At 40.9% G+C, this 27,051-nt stretch overlaps 1 protein-coding gene across 1 annotated transcript in view; it reads left to right on the forward strand.

Annotated features, from left to right (window-relative positions):
- DNAH12 (dynein axonemal heavy chain 12) overlaps nucleotides 1-27,051 on the forward strand; it is a 198,613-nt gene that overhangs the window by 42,566 nt on the left and 128,996 nt on the right. The window contains exons 17-30 of the mRNA XM_051852268.2: nucleotides 55-298; nucleotides 5,310-5,495; nucleotides 6,450-6,650; nucleotides 8,394-8,588; nucleotides 10,757-10,878; nucleotides 10,976-11,258; nucleotides 15,371-15,490; nucleotides 16,146-16,302; nucleotides 16,536-16,708; nucleotides 19,049-19,201; nucleotides 19,465-19,704; nucleotides 19,988-20,233; nucleotides 20,545-20,664; nucleotides 25,617-25,726. Of these exons, the coding sequence (XP_051708228.2) occupies nucleotides 55-298; nucleotides 5,310-5,495; nucleotides 6,450-6,650; nucleotides 8,394-8,588; nucleotides 10,757-10,878; nucleotides 10,976-11,258; nucleotides 15,371-15,490; nucleotides 16,146-16,302; nucleotides 16,536-16,708; nucleotides 19,049-19,201; nucleotides 19,465-19,704; nucleotides 19,988-20,233; nucleotides 20,545-20,664; nucleotides 25,617-25,726 (2,550 nt within the window). The remainder of the gene's footprint in view (nucleotides 1-54; nucleotides 299-5,309; nucleotides 5,496-6,449; nucleotides 6,651-8,393; nucleotides 8,589-10,756; nucleotides 10,879-10,975; nucleotides 11,259-15,370; nucleotides 15,491-16,145; nucleotides 16,303-16,535; nucleotides 16,709-19,048; nucleotides 19,202-19,464; nucleotides 19,705-19,987; nucleotides 20,234-20,544; nucleotides 20,665-25,616; nucleotides 25,727-27,051) is intronic.

Here is a 27,051-nt window from a genome sequence, read left to right on the forward strand (position 1 = left end):
CCACTCTGCCTGTAAAAAAAAAGAAAGAAAAAAAAATGTTTTTTTTCAATGCAGGTGGATGGACGGAGGGTTTTTGGACCTCAATAGGGAAAACCTGGAGGCTGATGTGGATGAGTTTTCCCGAGAAATTTTTAAGACACTGAAGTTTTTCCAAATGAAACAAAAGAAAGAATTACAAGAAAAAAGGAAAGCAGAAAGAAAACTATCTCTGACAGAAGAGAAAGCTGAGGAAGTACCAAAAGAGAATCCTACAATTACTATGTGCAGTGCCGTAATGGATCAGATAAAAGCATTTAAGGTACACACATATTTGATGACTTTTTAGTATAGATAGCTTCTCAACTTTGTGTTGCCTTTTGTTTTTTTTAATTTGGAAGGAAGGCATTGCAAGAGACAGATAACAATCTTCTATCTGCTGTTTCACTTCCCAAATGCTTGCAGCAGCTGAGACTGGACCAGACCAAAGCCAGGAGCCTGGAACTCCATATGGGTCTCCCACATAGATGGCAAGGACCCAATTACTTAACTGTTATCTGCTGCCTAGGGTGTGCATTTAGCAAGAAACTGAATGGGAGGTGGATTGAATACTCACATCCAGGCACTCTGCAGTGGGATGTGAGCATGTTAACCACTGAACGAAATGCTCTTTATTTATTTATTTAATTTGAAAGATGAAAACAGAGAAGGATGGGGGACATGCCTTGTTATATAAAATATAAACTTAATCTTTTGGTCTTACATTTTGTGTGTAACAGTAGTCTTTAGCTGTGTGTCAGATAGGTTTGGTGAGCATCTAGCCAGTGTTAGCCTCAGTTTACACTATGTGACTCAAGAGGAACCATTCCTAATGCATCATCCCTCTGCCATAGTGATAGGTTCAGGGATAAGTGTATAATCCAAACCAGGCCAGTAAGAGTTATTTTGGGATTTTTGAACTGAGTCTGCGAAAGGAAGCCTGTTTTCCTTTACTCACAAGCTGTAATTATAACAGTCTGAGCCCCATGTAGCCATGGGGTAGCTGATTTGAGAGAATGACACTGATATCTAAAAAGAAGAAATAGAAGGACACTACTATCAACTTTAACCCTCAGAATCCAGAGGTTTGGGGGCATTTATCATGGGTTCTTTCTTCTATCTGCCACCACTTTTTTGACGATCTCATCCCATGACTTTAAATGTCATCTGTATGCTGGAAACTTCCATCCCAAATCTCACTTCTAAACCCAAGATTCACTTATCCAACTTCCGACTTGTGATCTTTCCTTAGATGTCCAAAACACATGACAAACCCAAAATTCATTTTGCCGTTGATATTGTCCTGGTTCAAGTTACTTCACCTTTTACTTGGATTTCAATAAAAGGGTCCCAGTGCCTCTCTTTGCCCCCACCTCCACCCATCATCTATTTAGAAAACAAGAGGTTTTCAGAAACTTCATGGAAAATGCACATTATTGGAAAAGCTATGCACAGAGTTCCCAACTTTTTACATCAGAATAAACATTTTAATTCCAATTTTACATGAAATTTTTGAAATACCCTAATTATATGACTAGAGTAAACTGAGATCATGTCACTTCTCTCTACAAAATTCTGGAAAACCTCCACATTGTATTCAGATAGACACATTTGCGTGGCACTGCACGGTCTGGCTGATTTTTCATGTCTGTCATCCACGATCTCGCCCTTCTGTGTTTCTCTGACCTTCCCTCCACCTGTTCCTGCTGCTGTAGCATCTTGCTGCAGCCATCCTGTTCCCAGTATCAGCCAGTTTTGAGAAACCCGTGCTTCTTAAACAGGCAAGCATGTTTATCCTGCTCTGCAGGCTTTGCTCTGGCTGTTGGCCCAACCTCAGAGCTCCTCATCCATAAACGTACTCTTGGTTCATTTCTTCCCCTGGAAGATTTTTGTTTACATTATCGCCATGTCCAGGACTTGTGTGCTGACCATCTAACTGGAAACCTCCAAACTCCTTTCTTCCCAGTGATCCTGATCCTCTTTACCCAGCTCCAATTTTTCAATTTCTTTCCGTGGCATTTGTTGTCCTTTAACATACTAGGTAACTCATCAGATTATCATGCTTAGTACTTATTTTTGCTCCCCATCTCATTCCTAGTAGAATATAATGTTCATGAAGTAAAGAATCTTCATTATTTCTTGAAGTATTAAGAGATACAGCTTTGTTAAAAGAGAGCTCGCTCGCTCGCTCGCTCTCTCACACACACACACAGAGCTGTTATTGCTTGCGACTATTAGGGCTGGGCTAGGCTGATCTCAGGAAGCCAGAACTGCATGTGAGTGAGTCTCCGGTGAGCCAGCAAAGACTCAAGTACTTGAACCATCATATGCTGCCTCCTGCAAAGCGCATTCTCTGGAAGCTGGAATTGGGAGCAAAGCCAGGACTCAAACTCAGGCACTGCAATTCGGGCTGTGGGCCTTCCCAGCAATGTCTCACCTGCTATGCCAATTGCCCACCCCTGTTTCACTTACTGATGTATCCTAATCAACAATGATGACTGGACACAGTAGATGTTAAATAAGTATTTGTAAATGAATACAGAACATCAATAAGGAATTCCTTGTATTCATTTTAATGAATTCATTTTAGCAAATTCTCTCCAATCCTAATTTCCTTATATTTTTCTCCCATGAAGGTTTTAGGACCCCTAAATATTGGGCAAGTTAATACTTTATACTTTTTTGTAAATTCCACAGTAATGGACAGTTGATTAAATTTTTACTGAGAAAAATAAGGATTTTATTATGAATTCTTCTTTATATAGAATCGTGTCATACACAAATATGGAAAATTTCTCCACTTTCTATTTGTATTCCATTTATTTCTTTATCTTGCCTAATTCTTTTCACTAAAAATTTCACTAATATATTGAATAAGGGCAATATGAGTCTGGTTCCAGATCTCAAAGAAAATGCTTTGAGATTTTTCCCGTTAAGTCTGATGTTGACTGTGGGCTTGTCATATATAATCTTTATTATGCTGAAGTATGTTTCTTACATACCTAATTTGTTCAGAGTTTATGTCATGAATGAATATTGGTTTTTATTGACTGCTTCTGTGGCTGCTGAGATGATCTTGTGACATTCTTCATTCTGTTGATAGAATTTGTTGTGTATATCAATATGGATATGTTGAACTATCCCTGCATCCCTGGTATAAATCTCACTTGATCATGATGAATGATTTTTTGCTGTTTTGTGGTTTTGATTTGCAAATATTTTGTTGATAATTTTTGCCTGTATGTTTTTCAGGGATTTTTTGGCTATAATTTTCTGTTATTCATAATTTTTAAAAAATATTTATTCATTTATTTGAAAGGCAGAGTTACAGAGAGGAGGGAGAGGGAGGGAGAAAGAGGGAGAAGGAGAGGGAGAGGGAGAAGGAGAGGGAGAGAAAGGTCTTCCACCTGCTGGTTCGATCCCTAAATGGCCTCAATGGCTGGAGCTGGGCCTATCTGGAGGCAGGAGCTTCTTATGGGTCTCCCACATGGGTACAGTGGCCCAAGGACTTGGGCCAACTTTTGCTGCTTCCCCAGGCCATAGCAGAGAGTTGGATCAGAAGTGGGGCAGCTGGAACTTGAACCGGTGCCCATACACAATGCCGGCACTGCAAGCTGTGGCTTTACCTACTACGCCACAGTGCTAGTCCCTATAATGAATTTTTAATAGCTAAATTTATTCAAGTTGAGAGTATGTTTTCTCCTTTTTGGGTGTTAAAAATTCATATATTAAATGCTTGTTGAGTGGCTGTTATATCAGGCCTGTTACATCATTCTGATGAATGCTAGGAAATAGGATGATAAACAAAAACATAATGGTGGTGCTGGCGCTGTGGCATAGCATGTAAATCCACCATCTGCGGTGCTGGCTTCTCATATGGGCACAGGTTCAAGTCCTGGCTGCTCCACTTCCAATTCAGCTCCCTGCTAATGTGCCTGGAAAAGCAGTAGAAAATGGCCCAAGTGTTTGGGCTCCGGCACCCTTGTGGGAGACCTGGAAGAAGCACCAAGCTTCTTGGCTCCAGATTGGCCCAGCTCTAGCCACTGCAGCCATTTGGGGAGTGAATGAGCAGATGGAAGACCTCTCTGTCTATGCCTCTGCCTCGCTGTAGCTCTTCCTTTCAAATGATAAATCTTTTTTTTTAAATTTTTAATTAATTAATTAATTTATTTATTTATTTTTGACAGGCAGAGTGGACAGTGAGAGAGAGAGACAGTGAGAAAGGTCTTCCTTTGCTGTTGGTTCACCCTCCAATGGCCGCTGCGGCCAGTGCGCTGCAGCCGGTGCACTGCGCTGATCTGATGGCAGGAGCCAGGTACTTCTCCTGGTCTCCCATGGGGTGCAGGGCCCAAGCACTTGGGCCATCCTCCACTGCACTCCCTGGCCACAGCAGAGAGCTGGCCTGGAAGAGGGGCAACTGGGACAGAATCTGGTGCCCCGACCGGGACTAGAACCCAGTGTGCCGGCGCCGCAAGGTGGAGGATTAGCCTAGTGAGCCGTGGTGCCAGCTCAAATGATAAATCTTAAAAAGCAAAACAGATAATGGCGATAATGAAAGGAAAGTTAAAGACAAATCCCTTACTAAGCAAAATAAAAGGTTTGCTAGTTTGTGGACCTCCAATTTAAATATATATATATATATATATATATATATATATATTTATTTATTTGAAAGAACTAGAGCAAGAGAAATTTTCCATCTTCTGGTTCTTTTCACAAATGCCAGCAGTAGCTGGGGGCTAGGCCAGGCCAAAGCAAGGATCCGGGAACTCAGACTCGGTCTCCCACATGGATGGCAGGGATTCAATGACTTGAGCCATTATCTCCTACTGTTTCCTAGGGTGTGATTAGCAGAAAGTTGGAAATGAAGTGGAGCCAGTATTTAAAACAAGTACTCTGATATGGGAAGTGGAGCAGCCAGGACTTGAACTAATGCCCATCCATATGTGATGCCAGCAGTAGAGGTTGGGGCATTAACCTGCTGCACCACAGTGCCAGCTCCCCACAGCTTTAATTATTATTGTGTTTATCATTTTTAATATCTTACAGAACACATGTCCCTCATTATTTTTTTTACTCGTAATCCTGGATTTCTGCTAAGCTTATATTTGTTTATTAGTTATGGAGTCATTTTGTTTATTTTCATTTTCCTCCAAATTTAATTGAGATTGTAATCATGTAAACATATTACATAATTTAAAGACATTCACTCTTATGCTATGAAGCCTTCACTTGCAGAATCAGTGAATAAGGAAGTGAAATGAATGAGTCGTTTTTCAAATGTCCCCTGGCAGGAGTACGTCCCCACCGTCTCCATCCTGTGCAATCCAGGAATGAGAGCTCGACACTGGAAGCAGATGTCAGACATCGTGGGCTATGACCTGACTCCCGACTCCGGCACTACACTGAGAAAAGTCTTAAAATTAAACCTCGCACCATACTTGGAAAAATTTGAAGTGATAAGTGCAGGGGCAAGCAAGGTAGACACAAAGATCAACTGCCGTTCTTGATCTGATGAGTTTAATGAAATCATCACATTTTTTGTTGTTCTGGAAAATGTTAGCCCCAGGTTAGCAGTGGTTAGCAGAGGAGATGGCAACTGTGGTTCCCCTCCCCCACCCCAAAACACATATGTACTTGTGCTGAATCTAAAATAGAATTAACTCCTTTGACCCCTTAATTTTTTTTTTTTTAAGATTTATTTTTATTTGAAAGAGTTACAGAGAGAAGTAGAGATGCAGAGAGAGGTCTTCAATCTGTTGCTCATTCCCCAAAGGGCTGCAACGGCCGGAGCTGAGCAGATCCAAAGTCAGGAGCCAGGAGCTTCCTCTGAGTCTCCCACATGGGTGAAGGGGCTCAAGTGCTAGGCCATCTTCTACTGCTTTCTCAGGCCGTAGCAGAGAGCTGGATCAGAAGAGGAACCTCCGGGACTAGAACCGGCGCCCATATGGGGTACCGATGCTTTAGGCCAGGGTGCTGCAGTGCTGACCCCTTGGCATCTTAATTCTGCCACATTCTGATATAGTTGGATGATGAAGTGCAGAATTTTGTGTAGCCTGCCATAAGTGTGTGTTGTAGCTAACAAGTATGGCCCTAGGGGAAATATTCTTGAAACAGACAGAAAATGTCTTCTGGCCACAGGCAGCCTGCAGAAAGGCCACCTGGAGAAACCCTGCAGGTGTTTATTCTGGTCCACTTGAATAGGGACAGCATTACTTTTCACAGCACGTGAATTTTTTGAAAAAAATATGTAATTGTTCTTTTTAGAACGTTTGAGGTTGTTTTTAAAAACCTAACAATGATACTGCAGTGAGACACCTAAAGGAAGTGATAGTATAAGGCGTGAACTGCTCACCGAATTAGTAGAGAAACTCAGTGTAGTAAATAAGACCCTTTCTTCACTACCTGATTCCTTCTTCACTACTCCCGTGCAGGAATTTTCATTAGAGAAAGCGATGCACATGATGATAGGAACTTGGGATGATATCGCTTTTCACATAAGCCTCTATCGTGATACTGGAGTGTGTATTCTTTCTTCGGTGGATGAGATTCAGGCTATCCTTGATGACCAGATTATAAAAACTCAGACTATCAGAGGCTCACCTTTCATCAAACCATTTGAAAAAGAGATCAAGGTATAGTAAATAAGATAGTTAGCTCTTGATCATTTATAAAAATGCAATCTTATTATATAGATGCTTGTATGGAAATAAGTCCATTTGTTTTGCTAGCTTTTAAAATGTTGATTCAAATCATATTCTATAGCTTTGATATTTCATCTAGAACCAATATTAATTAATTAATGTAGAAATATATATATATAAAATATATAAAATATATTTTATTAAAGTTTTTTTCAGTGATAGTGATGGACTTGGAAGCAAAATAGTTGACATTGTTTATTTTGACTTTAGAAAAGCCTGGATCTGGTTTTATGATGCAGTCTTTTAACTTATGTAAAAATTTGCACATCATACTTTAATTATATGTGTGAACAACTAACAGAGTTTTTTTTTTGGACAGGCAGAGTGGACAGTGAGAGAGAGAGACAGAGAGATAGGTCTTCCTTTGCCGTTGGTTCACCCTCCAATGGCCGCTGCGGCCAGCGCGCTGCAGCCGGTGCACTGAGCTGATCCGATGGCAGGAGCCAGGTACTTCTCCTGGTCTCCCATGGGGTGCAGGACCCAAGGACTTGGGCCATCCTCCACTGCACTCCCTGGCCACAGCAGATAGCTGGCCTGGAAGAGGGGCAACTGGGACAGAATCCGGCGCCCCAACTGGGACTAGAACCTGGTGTGCTGGCGCCGCAAGGTGGAGGATTAGCCTAGTGAGCCGTGGCGCCGGCCTAGAGTTTTTTTTAGAGTAGTTAATGTTGTTGTCTACTTAAAAATGATATTTGAGACCCCAGGTATCTTATATTGATATAAGTAAATGTAGAAAGGAAATAAATTATAGTAACTAATAGCTTGATAAATATGATCAAAATTTTAATTGGAGACCATACAGAATGGAGAAGAGATACTGGTTTATTTCTAACTACATCTCAGATACTGCCCTGGGCATTATTACATTTATTAGCAAATTTAATTCCCACAGCAGACCTTCAAGGAAGGTGCTGTATTACCTGTATTCATAGAAGAAGAAACCAAGGTATAGGATGTGGATGATTGGCTCATGTTGACCCAGATGATAAATGACAGCAGTAGGATTCAAACCAGGGCAATTTGGTCTTTTTGTTTGTTTTCTATAGCTATGATTTTTATTTTGTTTAAACATTGTTTATTGCCAAATAGTAATTACATATACTTATGGGGCACACTGTGATATTTTGATAATGTGTTTACAATGTAGAATGTTTAATCTGGGCATAAACAGTGCTTTCTAGAAGACCATTGCTGCTGCTATTAGGAGAAACATAGAGCAGTGTTTTTCTAAGGGATGTGAGATGTCACATTTCCCCCATGGAACAGGCTAGCCCAGCTTTTCCTGAATAGATACTGTGTGTCCTCTGTAGGAATTTCTAATGTGTTAACAAGAAGAGTTTAGATGGCAAATTAGAAGAACATGAAAGAAAAAGAGAACTTCAGGAGGCCAGGACGTTAAGGCACGTACTTGTACTTAAGACCAAAAGCCAGATTATCTGAGTGATCTTCAGCTAATGGGATATCTTTGAGTTTGGGGCACCTACCAGAACAAAGCAGGCTGACTGTATCGATGTTTTCATTTCATTCTGTTCCATTCCATCTATAAGTGATCTTAAGGTGTAAGCTAAATGCATTGATTTGAAAATAATAGTAAATTTTCAGTAAGATTTTCTTACTGTAATCTATAGCTTTTCTTTAATAACAAGGCTTTAGAACAGCGGGCTTTTCTTTCAGGCCTGGGAGGACCGTTTGATTCGAATACAAGAGACGATTGATGAGTGGTTAAAAGTGCAAGCTCAGTGGTTGTATCTGGAGCCCATCTTCTGTTCCGAGGATATCATGCAACAGATGCCGGAGGAAGGGCGTCAGTTTCAGACGGTGGACAGACACTGGAGGGATATCATGAAGTTCTGTGCTAAAGACCCAAAGGTAGAGGGTTTGTTTCCTCTCTTTCAGTGGGTAAACCTTTTATTTTTTGCGTGTGAAAGAAGGCATATGACTTTTCCCCCTGGTTACAGAAATAAAACTAAGAAGCTCAGAAACATGTTAGAAAGTGAAAAAGAAAAATTATTTTTAATACAATTGGTCAGATGCACCACTATGTATGTTAGAGCTACTTCAAGTGTAAATTTAATTCACTTGGTTTCTACTAGAAACACTCACTGTTTGCCTTACTCCCAAGATAAACAGACAAATAAAAGTTGGTGGTGGGCAGTGATGAACAGTGCAAGTGATTCACCTGGCTTTCCACCTGGTGACTCTGCAGAAAGAATCTGCTGTTCTCTGAGTTGTCTCAGTTCCTTTGCTTCTCTTCTAGTAAGGAGAAACTTGGCTGAGTGTGATTCCAGTGTCCAAAGGCAGACTGTATTTTTCATATGTGCGGCACACATTGTCCTTAGATATGTATCTACTTTTTATATAGTATTCTACTCAAGAAATATTTTATTCTGGTGCTGAATGAGAAATTAGTTGTTTTAGCCTTAGTAAGAGTGTATGTACACGGAAATGTATGAGTGTCAAGGATTTTGCTTTGCCTGTTGACTTTAGAACCTCTGTGCCACATGATATATTTTTGTGGATTGGTAGCCAGCAATTTTTTTTTCTGCAAATGGCTAGAGCTTAGGCTGTGTAAGACAAATGGTGAGGAAGCAGTCAGAGACAGCATGAGAAGGGACAAATATCTTATGTTCTCCCTGATCAGTGACAACTAACCAAGCACCAAAAAGGAAACCTGTTAAAGTGAAATGAACACTATGAGAAACGGTGACTTGATCAGCACTTGCCCTGACTGTTGATGAACAATTTAATATGTTATCCCTCTTAGTGTTTTTTTTTTTGTCTGTTCTACTTAATACTATTGGTTTAATTCTGTAATTAATACACAGTTATTCTTAAGTGTTGATACTTAACTGAAAAGTGATCCCTGTTAAATATGAGTGGGAATAAGAGAGGGAAGAGATGTGCAAATTGGGACATGCTCAAGCTGACTTGCCCCAAACAGTAGAGTTAGAAACATACCAGGGGATTCCAATTCAATCCCATCAAGGTTGCACGTACCAATGCCATCCCACTAGTCCATTTGATCAATTTCTGTTCACAATTGATCATAATGAAAGGACTAAGAATCAAAGGGATCACATAAACAAGACTAGTGTCTGAAAATACTAACCGATAGAACAAAAAAGGGAGAGAATGATCCAGCATGGGAAGCGGGATACACAGCAGACTCATAGAATGGTGGATGTCCTAAACAGCACTCTGGCCCCAGAATCAGCCCTTAAGGCATTCGGATCTGGCTGAAAAGCCCATCAGAGTATTTTAAGCATGGAAAGCCAAGACACTCTGGCAAAACAAAACAAAACAAAACAAAACCTAAATGAAAGATCTCCACGCGTGAGATCCCAGTGGAAAGAACAGGTCATCAAAGAAGGTACCTTTCTCTGAAGGGAGGAGAGAACTTCCACTTTGACTATGACCTTGTCTAATTATGATAAGATTCGGTGAATCTTTGCCATAGCTATGGCAACTCATGACAAGAGCCTAGGGTGATTACTGATGCCATAAACAAGAGTGTCAATTTGTAAAGTCAACAACAGGAGTCATTGTGCATTTACTCCTCATGTAGGATCTCTGTCCTTAATGTGCTGTACATTGTGATTTAATGCTATAACTAGTACTCAAACAGTATTTTTCACTTTGTGTTGCTATGTGGGTGCAAACTGTTGAAATCTTTACTTAATATATACTAAACTGATCTTCTGTATATAAAGAGAATTGAAAAATGAATCTTGATGTGAATGGAAGGGGAGAGGGAGCAGGAAAGGGGAGGGGTGCAAGTTGGAGGGAAATTATGGGGGGGGGAAGCCATTGTAATCCATAAGCTGTACTTTGGAAATTTATATTCATTAAATAAAAGTTAAAAAAAGGAATAGTTACAGTTTACTGAATTCTAATAAATTTTACGTAACAAAAATATTTCACTACAAGTTTTATGAAGTTTTGATACTTGAACCTTTTTTATGTATATTGTAGGCTAATAAATGTCTTATAATTGTGTCTAGCATATAAATGCTGACGTAGGTGAATGTCTCTTTTAGGTTCTTGCTGCTACTTCTTTAACAGGTTTATTGGAAAAACTTCAGAACTGTAATGAACTTTTGGAGAAAATTATGAAAGGACTCAATGCTTACCTTGAGAAGAAACGTCTGTTCTTCCCCCGGTATGCCAGGTTATTCATTATGCTACAACATAAAGTGCTTTCTGGTGTGTAGTCAATTAGAACGAAAGCTTTGATATTTGCATGTTTTTCCCCCTAGTTTCTTCTTCTTATCCAATGATGAAATGTTAGAGATTTTGTCAGAGACCAAAGATCCACTCAGAGTCCAGCCTCATTTAAAAAAGTGCTTTGAGGGCATTGCAAAGTTGGAGTTCCTTCCCAATTTGGACATTAAGGCCATGTACAGCTCCGAGGGCGAGCGTGTGGAGCTGATTGCGCTGATTTCCACGTCTGCAGCGCGCGGTGCTGTGGAAAAGTGGCTCATCCAAGTGGAAGACCTGATGCTCCGGAGCATTCACGACGTGATCGCTGCGGCCAGGCTGGTGAGCGCCCCGGGAATTCACGTCCATCCCTTTTTCCGCAAAGGCGTTGTTTCAGGAGGGGTTAAGAGGATACCAGGAAAGGAACACTCAGAGTTCTTACTACTTCAAACCATGTGTTATTTTCTTTACGTCCTTATTTGTTTTTAACATTATTTTTAAAATAGCAATAGCAGTAAGAATTGGTAGGTAGGTTATGAGTAAGTGTTATAAAAAGGAGAAAAGGTGGAATGAGGGAGTAATATGGGAATATGAATTTAGAGTGGAGGGGGCATATCTGGTGGGTGATGGGCTCTTAGAGGAAGTGACATTGCTACTGAGACTCCAAGGATAAGCAGGAATCATCCAGGAAAACAGCAAATGATAGAGTATCTAGGTATCCTGTATAAAGGCCCGGGGTTCAGAATGAACCAAAAGACTGGCGAGAACCTGAGAGAAAAGAACAGCATAGAGTGAGCAAGTTGGGGAGTGAAGTCAGATGAACTTGGAAAGGAAGGCACTTAGTTTTCATTTTATTTAAATGCAATGAAAAGGCTTTTCAGTATTTTAATCAGAGAGACCTATCTGGATTCATATTTTTATTCCACTAAAGTTCTGGTATCCAGAACAGGTTAGTAGAGGGAGGTATGAAAACAAGAAGGCAAATTAGGAGTCTCTTGTATTAGCCCAGGTTAAATATGGTGAAGGCCGGCACTGGGCAGGTGGCAGAAGATTGGAACAAAATAGATGAGTTAGAAATATATTTTGCATTTAATTTCAAGAGGTCTTGGTAACAAATTGGTTGTAGAGTACAAAGGTGAGGAGGGGGTAGTCTTGAGTCAGTTTTAGGTTTAGGTTCTTATTTTATTTTTACGATTTATTTATTTGAAAAGCAAAGTTGAGAGAGAGAGAGAGAGAGAGCTAGAGAGAGAGAGCGCGCGCTATCTCCATCCACTGATTCACTCCCCAGATGGATGGCTGCAACTCCTGGGACTGGGGCAGGCTGGAGCCAGGATCTTCTTCTGGGTATCTCACATGGGTGTAGGAGCCCAAGCACTTGGGCCATCTTCTGCCAATTTCCCTAGCACGTTAATAGGGAGCTGGATCAGAAGTGGAGCAGCCAAGGCCAAACCAGTACTCATATGGGATGCCGGCATGGCAAGTGGCAGCTGCACCACAGTGTTGGCCCCAGGTTTTTGCTTTTAACATATAGTTGTGTTTATTCTGGGGAATGACTGGAGGAGAAGTAGTTTGTGAAGGCCTGGGGAAAGATCAGTATCTTAGTATTAGATATGTTAAAACTGAAATGCTCATGAGAGATCCCAGTGGCTGTGTTCAGTGGTTCAGTTCTCCTTGGAAGTGGGTGCTAAATGTATGATTTAGTTCCCTTACTGCTTTTTACACTTGAAACAACTACTTAGAAATGAGATGAAAGGAGTATATATAATAAAACTGGAATATAACACCTTGGTACTGCATGTACCTCCCTTAACACTAATCTGATTAATTTAATCTTGAATAGCACACACTGGTGTTTTTAGGCCTTTAGGACCACAAAGGAGCAGCTGTGCAGTTAAAGAATAGGCTTAAAAGACCTCGAGGTCTCAACATCCAGCAGCTCACTGCAGTTGAATGTTAGGAAGCTCTGGATTTTTTTTTTTTTTTAAGAATTATTTTAGGGGCCAGCACCGTGGTGTAGTAGCTTAATCCTCTGCCTGCAGCGCTGGCATCCCATATGGGCACCAGTTCTTGTCCTGGCTGCTCTTCTTCCAATACAGCTCTCTGCTGTGGCCTGGGAAAGCAGCAGAAGATGGTTCAAGTCCTTGGGCCCCTGCACCCATGCAGGAGACCAGGAAGATGCTTCTGGCTCCTGGCTTCGGATTGGCGCAGCTCCAGCCATTGTGGCCATCTGGGGAGTAAACCAACAGAAGGAAGACCTTTCTCTGTGGGGAGCAACTCGGACTAGACTGTTACTCGAATTAAGACTTATTCTATGCATCTGCTCTCCCACAATATGGCGCTGGGAGAGGAGGAAACAGCTTTTACACAGCTGCCTCCAGTTCAACCAATAAGCAGCAGGACCTGCTCCTGATTGGAGGAGAGCAGCGTACTCGGCGTGTGGGTAGCAGAGTTGGGATTGGTGGAAGAGGACTATAAAGGAGGAGACAACATGCACCAGGAACATCTAAGAGGAACATCTATCTGAAGGAACACCTGTGCAGCCCCCGAGAGAGCCGGCCGGCGGTGTGCCGCTCCCCCCGCTCCCTTCCAAGGAGGTGGAAGGGATGGTAGCCAACCCGGGAAGAACCAGCAGCAAACCCGGGGAGGGCCGAGCAGACAAAAGAACAGCGCAGGGTCCTGTGTCGTTCCTCCACGAAGACGGGGAGCGACATTTCTCTGTCTCCCCCTCTCACTATCTATAACTCTACCTCTCAAATAAATAAAATCTTTAAAAAAATAGAATTACTTTATTTATATGAAAGACAGGAGTTACAGAGGAAGTAGAGCCAGAGAGAGAGAGAGAGGTCTTCCATTCCGCTTCTTCACTCTCTAAATGACCACAACGGCCAGAGCGGAGCTGATCCAAAGCCGGGAGCCAGGAGCTTCCTCCAGGTGTCCCACGCTGGTGCAGGGGCCCAAGGAGTTGGGCCATCTCCTATTGCTTTCCCAGGCCATAGCAAGAGCTGAATTGGAAAAGGAGCAGCTGGGACTCCAGCCAGTGTCCATATGGGATGCTGGTGCTGCAGGCTGGGGCTTTAACCCGCTGCGCCACAGTGCTGGCCCCAAAGCTCCAGATCTTGAGGTGGCTGTTCTATATACTTCAGGGTTCCAGCCGGGGTTAAGCCACCACCTGCGACTCCCGCATCCCATGTCAGAGTACCTGGAATTGAGTTCCGCCTCCACTTCCAATACTAAATACTTCCAAGGACTGAGTCCTACCTCTGGTATGGGAGATCTAGATGGAGTTCCTGGCTTCTGGTTTTGGCCTGGCCCCATCCCAGCAGTTGCTGGCACTTGGAGGGTCAACTAACATATGAAAGACCCCTCTCTCTCTGTAACTCTTCTTTTCAAATAAATAAAAATAAAATAAACTTTTAAAAATGTTCCTGCAGATACATCTTGATTTTTTATTCTTATTTTACTGTTTATAATTTCATACAAGCCAAAGCAACTGGGAAGACTCAATATTAACTATGAAAGTACTTCCTTAATCAATATAGAAATCTACTTTCCATGTACCTAGTAATGGCTCACGGTCCCTGTTTATCCTTTTTTGAAGCTTAGGTTATTTTGTCATTTGTCTTTATTTCCAAATATTGCTAGTAAGAATCAGTTTGTAGTAATGTGTGAGTTTAACATTTTTATATCTAAGATGGTGTTATTGTATTAAAAATACAGTTTCCATCAACATCAACTTCAAAATTTATTCTCGAGTTGATTTGTTTCACTTTATAGTTTGGATCTGTTAGTATCATTATTATTGAGCCAAGCTATTCTGTAAAAGATTAAAGCTCCCCCCCAAAAAAAAAATCCATTTAAATGCATTTGAATGTAAAAGAATAAGAAAAAAAAGAAATTGTGCTTTGAACACAAAAGTACAGATTTTTCAATTACGTTTAAATAAATTTATAGTTTAAATTATATACTTTGGTTATACAAGGTTTTAGAGAAGCTATGGACAAAAGTCCAGTTTTCTGTATTGTATAGTCTTCAAAAAATTGGCATCAATATATATAATCTACTTGAGTTTGTTTTTACAGTTTAATAAAGTCTTTTTATTTTGTTATTAGAGGAGTGATATGTATTCTATGTAAAAAATGTGACAACTCCTCTCAATAACGGACCACAATATAGAAATAAATTTCCAGGAAAAAAGAGATCACCCATTATTAGCATGATGGTACCCATCTTTCTATTCTTTTATCAACAAATATGTCAAAAATATAATATATGTAAATGTTTCAAGTCTTTGAAGTAGTCACATGAAGCTTTTATGGCTGGATGATTTTCTAACCTACAAATATACCAAATACTGCACTTCTGTATCTTTAGCAGTTTTTTCTAATAGTTTTTTCTGTTGAGCAGTTTTTTCTCTTCTAATCTCTTAAAGTTAAATATTCATTTTAATTATTCAGGCTTATCCAGAGTCTGCGAGAAGTGACTGGGTTCGAGAGTGGCCAGGTCAAGTTGTGCTTTGCGTTTCTCAAATGTTCTGGACTTCTAAGACACAGGAAGTTATAAGTGGTGGATCGAAGGTAAAGCATGATTTGATTTTAAACAGTTGTACTCTTTTCTCCATTCCATGTTTCTAAGTTAGCTTGTCTGTTTTTTGTGAAGGTAATCCCTCTCTTCATTTTTATATATAATATAAAATTATGTAATTCTTTGAAATTTATTTTTACTATGCCTAGACAAAAATTGCTCCTGTCTATAGTTCATTTCTGTATCGAGATAGTCTATGAAGTCAGATTTTGTAAAACAGTATATGGGGTGGCACTGGGACACAGTGAGTTTACAGCTACTGCCTACAGTGCTAGCATCCCATATGAGCGTCATTTCTAGTCCTGGCTGCTCTGCTTCTGATCCAACTCACTCCTAATGCACCTGGGAAAGCAGCAGAAGATGGCCCAGGTGTGTGAGTCCCCATACCCATGTGGGAGACCTGGAAGAAACTCCTGGCACTCCTAGCTTCGTCCTGGCCTATCCCTGGAAGTTGTGGTCAGTTGGGGGAGTGAACCAGCAGAAGGAAGATCTCTTTCTCTCTGTCTCTCCCTCTCTCTAACTCTGCCTTTCAAGTAATAAATAAATAAGTAAATAAATAAATACTTATTTTTAAAGAAAGAATAAATATATAACATACATATTCTAGGTAGAATCTAACATCAATTAAGTTGCTTTTTTGTTTTATAGGGATTAAAGAAGTACTATACAGAACTTCAGAACCAACTAAATGATATTGTAGAGCTGGTCAGAGGAAAATTGTCTAAGCAGACCAGGATTACTCTGGGCGCTTTGGTGACTATTGATGTCCATGCTCGAGATGTGGTCATGGACATGATTGAACTAGGTGTGTGAGTTTTTCTTTACTATTAGCAGTAAAATATTGGTAGCTTCTAAAAAAAAAAAAAAACAACTCAGACTATATATCTTTTTCTCAACAGAATTTCTTTCATGATCTTTTTTATAGGCTGGAAATTATGAATTAAGTTAATGTTTTGCTGATATAAAAGATAAAACACCCATTTTTCAAATCATTTCCATTTAAGGATCATGTGTTTGATTTTACGTTGTTCTTTGTAGGTGTCTCACATGATACAGATTTCCAGTGGCTGGCTCAGCTCCGGTACTACTGGGAATATGAGAATGCGCGAGTTCGTATCATCAATTGCAACGTAAAATACGCTTATGAATATCTCGGCAACTCACCCCGACTTGTCATTACTCCTCTAACTGATCGATGTTACAGGACATTGGTATGTGTTTAAATTCACACATTAGAGATTATTTTTTGGTGTGATGTCATATTTTCTCATTGAAATTTTTTTTTAAAGATTTTTTAAAAATTTGACAAATAGAGTTAGACAGTGAGAGAGAGACAGAGAGAAAGGTCTTCTTTCTGTTGGTTCACTCCCCAAATGGCCACTATGGCTGGTACTGCGCCGATCCGAAGCCAGGAGCCAGGTGCTTCTTCCTGGTCTCCCATGCGAGTACAGGGGCCCAAGCACTTGGGCCATCCTCCACTGCCTTCCCGGGCCACAGCAGAGAGCTGGACTGGAAGATAAGCAAGCGGGACTAGAACCCAGTGCCCATATGGGATGCCAGCACTGCAGGCAGAGGATTAACCAAGTGAGCCACGGTGCCGGCCCCCTCATTGAAATTTAATATGGCTCTCCTTATTAATTTTCTTACTTGTAATAGTTGAACACTTCCTGATTCCAAATTCTTACATGGAACAGAAGTGCTGAATATTTACTACTGTGTGCGTGTGTAGCCTACAGGAGTAGATTCTCTCGTATGGATATTGTGAGTCACTTCTAACGGGATAATTTGAAAAAGGAAGGTGCTGGAGATATGAAGACAGAAGTGGAGCTTTGGAAAGCAGTATCATTTTTTGCAGTAAAGTCCTGGGAGAGATGACAGAAGTTGAAGTGTGTACCTTTGAGCCCTGGAACTCCAAATTAGTGCTGTTGTGTAGCAGGGACAGAGTCTATGAGGTCTATGCTTGGTTGCAAAGCTATGGGAGGTACAGCGATGATCATAAACACCTGGGAATATGTTTCAGGAAATTTGCATTTCAAACAAGCTGCAAATGAATTTTTTTTTGACAGGCAGAGTGGATAGTGAGAGAGAGACAGAGAGAAAGGTCTTCCTTTTGCCATTGGTTCACCCTCCAATGGCCGCCACGGCTGGCGCGCTGTGGCCGGCACACCACGCTGATCTGATAGCAGGAGCCAGGTGCTTCTCCTGGTCTCCCATGGGGTGCAGGGCCCAAGGACTTGGGCCATCCTCCACTGCCATCCCAGGCCACAGCAGAAAGCTGGATCAGAAGAGGAGCAGCCGGGACTAGAATTGGTGCCCATATGGGATGCTGGTGCTTCAGACCAGGCCTTTAACCTACTGCACCACAGCGCCAGCCCCCCAAAACACCCTTAACTCTCTTAAAAGTCAGCTCTTTTCAAACAATCAGAACTTAAGGAGGACAGCGGGGCCGGCGCCGCGGCTCACTAGGCGAATCCTCTGCCTTGCGGCGCCGGCACACCGGGTTCTAGTCCCGGTCGGGGCGTCGGATTTTGTCCTGGTTGCCCCTCTTCCAGGCCAGCTCTCTGCTGTGGCCAGGGAGTGCAGTGGAGGATGGCTCAGGTGCTTGGGCCCTGCACCCCATAGGAGACCAAGATAAGTACCTGGCTCCTGCTATCGGATCAGCGCGGTGCGCCGGCTGCAGCGCGCTGGCCGTAGCGCGCCGGCCATGGCGGCCATTGGAGGGTGAACCAACGGCAAAAGGCGGACCTTTCTCTCTGTCTCTCTCTCTCACTGTCCACTCTGCCTGTCAAAAAACAAAAAACAAAAAACAAAACAAAACAAAACAAAACAAAAAAACAAAAAAAACAGCAGAGAGCACAAGAGAATATAGCAGAAAACAAATTCTGTCTCTTTGGTGGGTTACCAAAATGAGAGATAAAAATTTTGAATATAAGTATTAGCACATGAAATTTCTCATAATTCAGAACAATTTTAACACAGAACCAGAACCAGAAAAGAATTTCCAGGACTTGCTTTGTTGTATAGAACAGTGCTATAAGAATGTGGAAAATGGAGAACATACCAAAAGTGGAAGGCACTAAGCAGGCAAACTGTAGACAAAATGATATAATAGGCAGCCTGTTTATCTTCCAATTAATGGGACATGTATTGCACTCAGCTCCAATTGTTTATCCTCGTTGCAGCTGACCGTCCAGCAAGTGTCCTTGTTGTCCCTTATGGCCATCTCCACGACCACTTCTCGTTAAAAATCTTTGCTAACTAAATGTGCCGCCCTCAAGGCTAGATTCTCTCTGTTGTTAAATGCAAATAAGATACACACAAAGTATTAGCAGAAAAGGAGATTTTCATACATTTTCACTTTTTGCCCCTTTAAATTGCTTTTTCTTTGTGTAGCTTGGAAATTTTGTGCTAAAAATTACCTAAACAATTTAATTATGTAACAGTTCTCTGAAGCTACAGGAAGACTCAGTCCGTTTGGTAAGCAGTTATTACTTTTTTTTCCTGCCTTCAAGTAAGCATGGGTTTCTTTTCTTCTATATTTTTCTTTTCAGATAGGTGCCTTCTATTTAAACCTTGGAGGAGCTCCAGAGGGGCCCGCAGGCACAGGAAAAACCGAAACCACTAAGGACTTGGCTAAAGCTCTGGCTGTGCAGTGTGTGGTGTTCAACTGCTCGGATGGGCTGGATTACCTAGCAATGGGAAAGGTAGTCAAACCACTGGACTGATGATTGCATTATGTTACCAGCTTAGAGCTGGGTCTAAGCCGACAGGCTAAAGCAAACTCATGTCTAAGCATTATTTGGATGTCTTGTAAGCATTACTTGGGCTTTAGGGGTAAAGACATTGCTTTTATTTGGGGGGACTGTTTTAGCCTGCAATTCAATTTTGACTTAAAAGGTTAGATATTTGTTTTAAGAGATGATGCCCTTTCCTAAGAAAAATTGCCTCCCTTTTTTCTTGTCCTTAGTTTTTTAAAGGACTGGCTTCTTCCGGTGCTTGGGCTTGCTTTGATGAGTTTAACCGAATCGAGCTGGAAGTGTTGTCGGTGGTAGCACAGCAGATTCTGTGCATCCAGAGAGCCATTCAGCAGAAGCTCGATGTGTTTCTTTTCGAAGGGACTGAACTTAAACTCAATCCAAACTGTTTTGTGGCAATTACCATGAATCCCGGCTACGCAGGACGTTCTGAATTGCCGGACAACCTTAAGGTAATATTTTTTGAGTTTAACTTTGGTAACCCAGAAATAACAGCATCTTTCGTCCACAATGGTATAACTGTTTACTATGTATCTGTAATTCCAGTTCACCTTTTTTACTTGCTGTAGGTAGATCTCCAAAAGCTACAATAATATTGAAAAATTACGAAGTTTATGAGAGGGTGCTACATTTAGGGTATATACTTTGAATATCAGCATATTGTTTTTTTAGATCCTAAGCCCAGCTTAACAACTCCAATAATATCAATAATACAAATTTTTTTATATACTTCAGGTTCTTTTTAGAACAGTGGCTATGATGGTCCCAAACTATGCCCTCATAGCAGAAATCTCCCTCTACTCATACGGATTTTTGAATGCAAAACCTCTGTCTGTGAAGATAGTGATGACTTACAGGCTCTGCTCAGAGCAGCTCTCGTCGCAGTTTCATTATGATTACGGAATGCGAGCAGTGAAAGCAGTTCTAGTGGCTGCTGGCAACCTAAAACTAAAATTTCCAAATGAAAATGAAGATATACTTGTAAGTATTAAATACATACATACATTGGTGAATTTTTTTTTTTGTGAGGCTAATCAGGAGCTATAAACAGGCAGCTGAGAGGGTTATTATTTGAAATCTTCTTATATGGGGTTGAAGTTCTAGTTGGGGGATTGTGTTACTCATTACAGTCAGTAGGAATTCAAGGGCCTTTTGGTTTGTTAAGGATGGTATTGGTTTTTTCATTAGGGGGATTCCATGGGGTAATGTAAATGAACTTTGTGGTGTGGGACATGTATACTGGCAATGAACTTACATTGTACTTTTGTGTGTGTGTGTGTGTATGATTTCAGCTTCTTCGATCAATTAAAGATGTCAATGAACCAAAGTTTCTATCACATGATGTACCTTTATTTAATGGGATAACTAGTGATTTATTCCCTGGTATTAAGCTTCCTGAAGCTGACTATCATGTATGTAAACACATGAAATTGTCTTCTTCCCAATAAATTTATCTGATGACTCAGTTTTTTATAGTTTTATGAAATCAGTGAAATTATTCTGTTTAGAACTGTAATTCCTTTTTGGCTGCTTTAGTTAATGGGATAAGTAAATTTTGGTACCTCTTGTTATATGTTTCCAGGCTTAACCATTAAGGCTCAGATAGATAATGTTCTTTGCAAGAAAATAAACACTTTTGTTATTTAATTATTTTTACTAGAATGCATGCTCCATGATGCCTATTTCATCAGACATAAAAGTAGTAATGTATCCTGTAGTTAACATAGTAAGATTTTGTTTCCCAAATTTAAGTAATGTGTACTAACTTTTAAAAAAGAAACAGTTTTCACTGCACATACACATAAATACGTATAGATGATGATGGATGTGTTAATTTGTGGTAATCACTACACAGTGTGTATATATACAAGGTACTTGAGTGTCGCTCCCCCTCTTCATGGAGGAACGACACTAAACCCTGCCTAGGCTTCCTATCCGAGTCACGGCACCATTATGTCGCTCCCCATCTTCATGGAGGAACGACACAGGACCCTGCGCTGTTATTTTGTCTGCTCGGCCCTCCCCGGGTTTGCTGCTGGTTCTTCCCGGGTTGGCTACCGTCCCTCCACCTCCGTGGAGGGGCGGGCCCCCTGCCACTTTCCCCACTTCCGCGGGGGAGCGGCACACCGCCGGCCGGCTCTCTCAGGGGCTGCACAGGTGTTCCTTCAGATAGATGTTCCTGGTGCATGCCGTCTCTCTCCTCCTTTATAGTCCTCTTCCGCCAATCCCAACTCTGCTACCCACACGCCGAGTACGCTGCTCTCCTCCAGTCAGGAGCAGGTCCTGCTGTTTATTGGTTGAACTGGAGGCAGCTGTGTAGAAGCTGTTTCCTCCTCTCCCAGCGCCATATTGTGGGAGAGCAGATGCATAGAATAAGTCTTAATTCCAGTAACTTAGTCCAGTCCGAGTTGCTCCCAGTTGCTCCCCACACTTGAGAAAGTTAATAAGAAAAGGAACTACAGATGAACTTGGGCAGGCATGTGGTGCAGTAGTTACGTTGCTGCTTGGGACACCCACATCCAGTACTGGATTGATTCCAGTTCTGGAACGATTCCAGTCCTCTGCTGCTGATCCACCTTCTCAAGTTAGTTGGTCCGTACTGTCCAACGTGGGAGACCCCAGTGGAGTTCTGGGCTCCTGATTTTAGCTGGGCCCAACTCTGGCTTTTGTGGGCTTTTGAGGAGTTGAACTAATGGATAGAAGATCTATCTTTCTCTGCCTTTCAAATAAAATGAAAACATATAAAAAAAATTTTGAGGGGCCGGCACTGTGGCTCACTTGGTTAATACTCCGCCTGTGGCACTGGCATCCCATCTCTGTTTCTCTCTGTCTGTAACTCTACCTGTCAAATAAAAAAAAATTTTCTTGAAAACTTGTTTCTAAAAAAAGATATAAATTTATTTTGCTGCTAAAGAATTCCAAAATCCATGCATGCTTGGATATTAGATCATGTTGGACACCTTGACTATATATATACTTTTTCAATTTTATTTTATCTTTAACAGACATATAATAATGGTTACAGTGTTATTTCAGTATATGTTTATTAGGGTACTTCAAAAAGTTTGTGGAAAATGTAATGAAAAGATAAGTTTATTTTAAATGGGGAAAATGTAAATCCATATATGTGAAGGGAGTTCAACAAGTTCACAGAAGATGTGTATCATGAAAAAATTGCATAGGTTTCAAAACTTTTCCACAAATCTTTGAAGTGCCCTCATACATGGCATAATGGCAAAATCAGGCTAATTAGAACATGCGTTATCTGTAAAATGAAGGTACTTCAAAAGGTTGGTGGAAAAGTGGAATTAAAAGATAATGTGTATTTTTCATGAACTTTTTAAGACCTCCTTTTTGTGTTTATAAGTTGAGAGCATTTAAAATCCTTTTAGTGACTTTGAAATGTATGGTGTGCTGTCATCGACTCCAGTCACCTTACTGTGCAGGAGAACCCGGCTCTGATTCCCTGCACCACTGGCCCTTCCCCTGACTCTGTGCCCGTTCATCACTGGGTCCCCTCCCAGCAGCTGACAGCCCCCATTCTCCTCCTGCTTCCCGGAGTTCAACTGTTGTAGGCTCTACGGTATTTTTTATATTTCGGCATAGGTATCAAGATTTGAAAAGAAAAACCCGTCTGTTTTTTGACATGCAACGTTTCTAGTGCTTTTATTCCTTCCAGCTGATAAATGCTTTCATCTGGGACCTTTTCTCTTTAAAGAACTTCTCTGCTCTTTTTTGTTTGTTCATGGGGTTTCTGACAAAAGTCTCTCGGCTTTTTGTTTGTCTAAAAATGTCTCCATTTAACTTTCACTTTTGTAGAGTATTTTTACTGGGTGTAAAATTTTAGATTTTGGGGGTCTCTTCTCCCTCTTTCCCCAGTGATTAAAGGTGCTAGTCCCTTGACTCCTGGCTTTCCCTGTTGTGCTTAGAAGTCAGGGATTTTTCTTATTGATGGTCCCCTGAATGGAATGGATTTTTTTCCCTCTTGCTGTTTTAATATTTTCTCTTTTTCCTTGGTTGTCAGCAGTTTGGCTATGTGCTTGGTATTGTTCAGATTTTGTGCTTATCCTGCTTGGAATTCACTTTTTCTACAATCTGTGGATTGATGTGTTTCTCTAGAAAATTAACTGTAGTTATTTTTAAAAAATAATTCTGCCCTTTTTCCTCCCCTTTCCTTCTGGGACTCCAACAATGAAAGTGTTAGACCATTTTATATAGTCTCACATATTTCTTATGCTCTCTGTTTTTGTTTGATTTTCCATTATTTTCTCTGTTTTATTTGGATTTTTTTTTAATTGACCTCCTTCTTTGGTTTTGTAAAATTTGCTGATAAACCCATTCACTGAATTCTTAATTTTACGTATTTTATTTTTCAAGTATAGGGTATCTGATTCAGTCATGTTTAGAGATTCCATTTCTCTGCAGAAATTCTCTTTTCACCTATTTTTCTATCTTCTTGTGTGTTTTATGTGTGTGTGTGTGTGTGTGTGTTTGTGTGTGTATTTAAAGATATATTTATTTGTTTAAAAGGCAGAGTTAGAGAGATGGAGAGAGAGATCTTCATCCACTAGTTCTTTTCCCAATGGCTGGAGCTGCACCGATCTGCAGTCAGGAGCCAGGAGCTTCTTCCGGGTCTCCCACGTGGGTGTAGGGGCTAGGGCACTTGGGCCATCCCCAGGTGCTTTTCCAGGTGCATTAACTGGGAGCTAGATTGGAAATTAAGCAGCAGGGACTTGAACTGGCACCCACATGGGGTGCTGATGCTGCACGTGGAGGCTTAACCTGCTGTGCCACAGTGCAGGCTCCGTGTTTTATATTTTTATGAAAGTTAATGTAAAGTTCTGTTCTACTAATGAAGACTTTGGGGTTATCTGTGAGGTTTTTTGCTTACTTTCTATTTTTTCTCTTAGTCATCAGTTATCAGGACTTCTAATTTTTGATCATATGGTAAATATTGTATATGAAACAATTCTATGGATGAAGCTGGTATTATTTTCCTATGGAAAAACTACCTCTTCTTTCAGGAAATGAGATTGAGCTGCTGATGAATCAGGAGTTGATCTAAGAGTGTTTGCAGCACCATTCAGCTGTGGTTTCCTTCTGGTATCAAATGTCATTAGAGTGGTAGTTCTACAGTGTTATAGGCCCCTCTCTTTAGCAGGATTTTGGAATCTAAGCATCCTAAGATTGAAGCAATCCCCTCTCCCCACCCTGCCATCTGAGCCCTTGATCTCTGTGTCACTACGTTTATGCTCAATGAAAATGTGTAGTGTGGAGGGCCGGCTCCATGTTTGGGGCTCCTCCAGATTCAAGTCTGTCCTGTATGTTTCTCCTTACTTTCAGCTAGATTCCTCTGTCTGTAGCAGATGTGATGTGTACTATGTCCAGACTTGGAAAATGTTTCTGGAGGCAAAAATAGCTATTGTATTGTGTTTACCTAGGGAAGGTTCACCCCGTTCTGAGAATTAATTCCCTTTGACTTTGTCATGCAGTGCACAATGGTACTTTGGTCAACAGACAGCATATGTTAGGATAAATGCCTTGGTATGCAGTAGGCTATACCATCTATGTTTGTGTGAGTACACTCAGTGATGGTGTCACTCCATGACACATTTCTCAGTCAACACATGACTATTTGCATCCAAAGCATTCCTTTATCTCGAAGATTTGTTTTTCTAGATACTGTGGTGTGATTGTCTCCCGTATCTTTTTTTTTAATTTAATTTTTTTTGAGAGTTAGAGTTATAGACAGTGAGAAGGAGAAACAGAAAGAAAGGTCTTCCATCCGATGGTTCACTCCCCAAATGGCCGCAATGGCTGGAGCTGCGCTGATCCAAAGCCAGGAGCCAAGTGCTTCTTCCTGGTCTCCCACATAGGTGCAGGGGCCCAAGGACTTGGGCCATCTTCTACTGCTTTCCCAGGCCATAGCAGAGAGCTGGACTGGAAGAGGGGCAGCCAGGACTAGAACCGGCGCCCATACGGGATTCCAGCACCGCAGGCAGAGGATTAACCTACTGCACCACGGAGCTGGCCCCTGCCATATCTTTCCATATCCTAACCAAAAGTAGAATTTTGGGAAATACTATTTAAGCAAAGTTATTTCTGTGCAGCCTATACCCAACAACCAAAGATGTAATATTATGATCAGTAATAATTTGTGGTGTGGAACACTAGTCTACCCCAAAAGCATTATAAGTCTGTTTGTTCCTCCTCTGAATTTGAAAAATAACTTTAAGAAATAATGTATCAACATGAGAAAATTCAATTTTTTACTTGTAAATCAAAAAGCTAGGTTTGTAAGCCCCCTATGGCATGATTTATAAATACAACTTTATAGATACGCATCTGTTTCTCTTTTATTCAGGAATTTTTGGAGTGTGCCCATAAAGCCTGCAAAGTCCATAATCTCCAGCCTGTTAAATTTTTTCTCGACAAAATAATTCAGACGTATGAAATGATGATTGTTAGACATGGGTAAGATTACAGATCGTTTGCCAGAGTTAGACATTATTTTGGGATTAAACTGTCTAATCAACTTAAATTCATGAACTGGAAGAAATAGCAAACTTTGCAGGGAGACTGGGGCGCAAACACCCCCTCCCTTCCCAGTGGCTTAAAACAACAAGGTTTCTTTCTTTCTTGTTCTGTAAGTCCAGAAAGGGTTAATAAGGAAAGCTCATTTGGTGGCCTCACACCAGCAGCTGCCCCAATTTGCCCTTTTGGTCATTAAATGTGTTGTTCACTCTTCTCTGTGCACATATAATAAACCCTTTGCTTCCCAGGGTGATAAGCTAGAAGCTCCAACCAATAAATGAACCAGACTCAAAGTTCAGAATGTCTAGGTGATTCATGGTTGAGTTCTTAGCAGATTTGGAAGTTGTTGCTCTTGATCCAGAGACCTGCAAACTAGAAGGATGTGTTTCCTGCCATCCACATCCAGCACACAATAGCAAGTTTACCAGAACAGGATTGGCAGAACCAACATTGTTCTATAACAATTCTAAAATCCAGCTGGGCTTAAGGTGAAGGGGCCAAGTTCCAGTGATTCCAGCAGAGTTGAACCTTCAGAACTTGCCACTTGTAGGGGCCCATCTAAGAGGCTGTAGCATTTTATAGATGTGGTTCATTGTGTAGGGTGTCACTGACGTGGCAGTGGTCACATTGTGTTTGTAATATTTTTCATTAAAGAACACCCACCTCCAAGTTGTGAAAATTTAAAGCCCCTAAAGACCTGTGTCTACTTCTGCTCAGTTTTGCTGCCTGAGAGGAACTTGGCCACTAACTGGTCTTGGTTGACGTTTGTTTTACCTTCTGAGAAGTCTTGCTATTTTCTTCCCTGGCTACATGTGAAGTGGACAGTAGAGAAAATGTTGTCCTTGGGGGATGAGCAGCATTTTCAGTCTGTTCCCTGTTTGTAGCAAGTTGAAGTTTAAAGAATCATGAGATTTTTGAAGACAGTTTTCTGTAAATCTTCAAACATACATAGAAATGTGGGGAAACAATGTTGTCATCATTCATGCATCCAGCTCTTAAGGACCATTTTAAATTTTGAACTTTGACATACATTTTAAGCTAGACTCATGTTTGTTTCTTATCGATAAAGTTTAAGAACTTGATCTGCTTTTAATCTGTTTGTTACTAGGTAGCTCCCTGTGCCTGTAGCCATAGCCACAATTCTTACTAAAGTATAACTTTGCAAATTTCTTTGTACAACCCTTGAATCTGTTTGTTGCTTTGTTGAGAGTGCCATGCCTTTAAACTATATTTCCTGAATTATTTTATATCTCAAAGTGATTATA

The sequence above is a fragment of the Oryctolagus cuniculus genome, chromosome 10 (assembly GCF_964237555.1).
Source record: "Oryctolagus cuniculus chromosome 10, mOryCun1.1, whole genome shotgun sequence".
NCBI lineage: Eukaryota > Metazoa > Chordata > Mammalia > Lagomorpha > Leporidae > Oryctolagus > Oryctolagus cuniculus.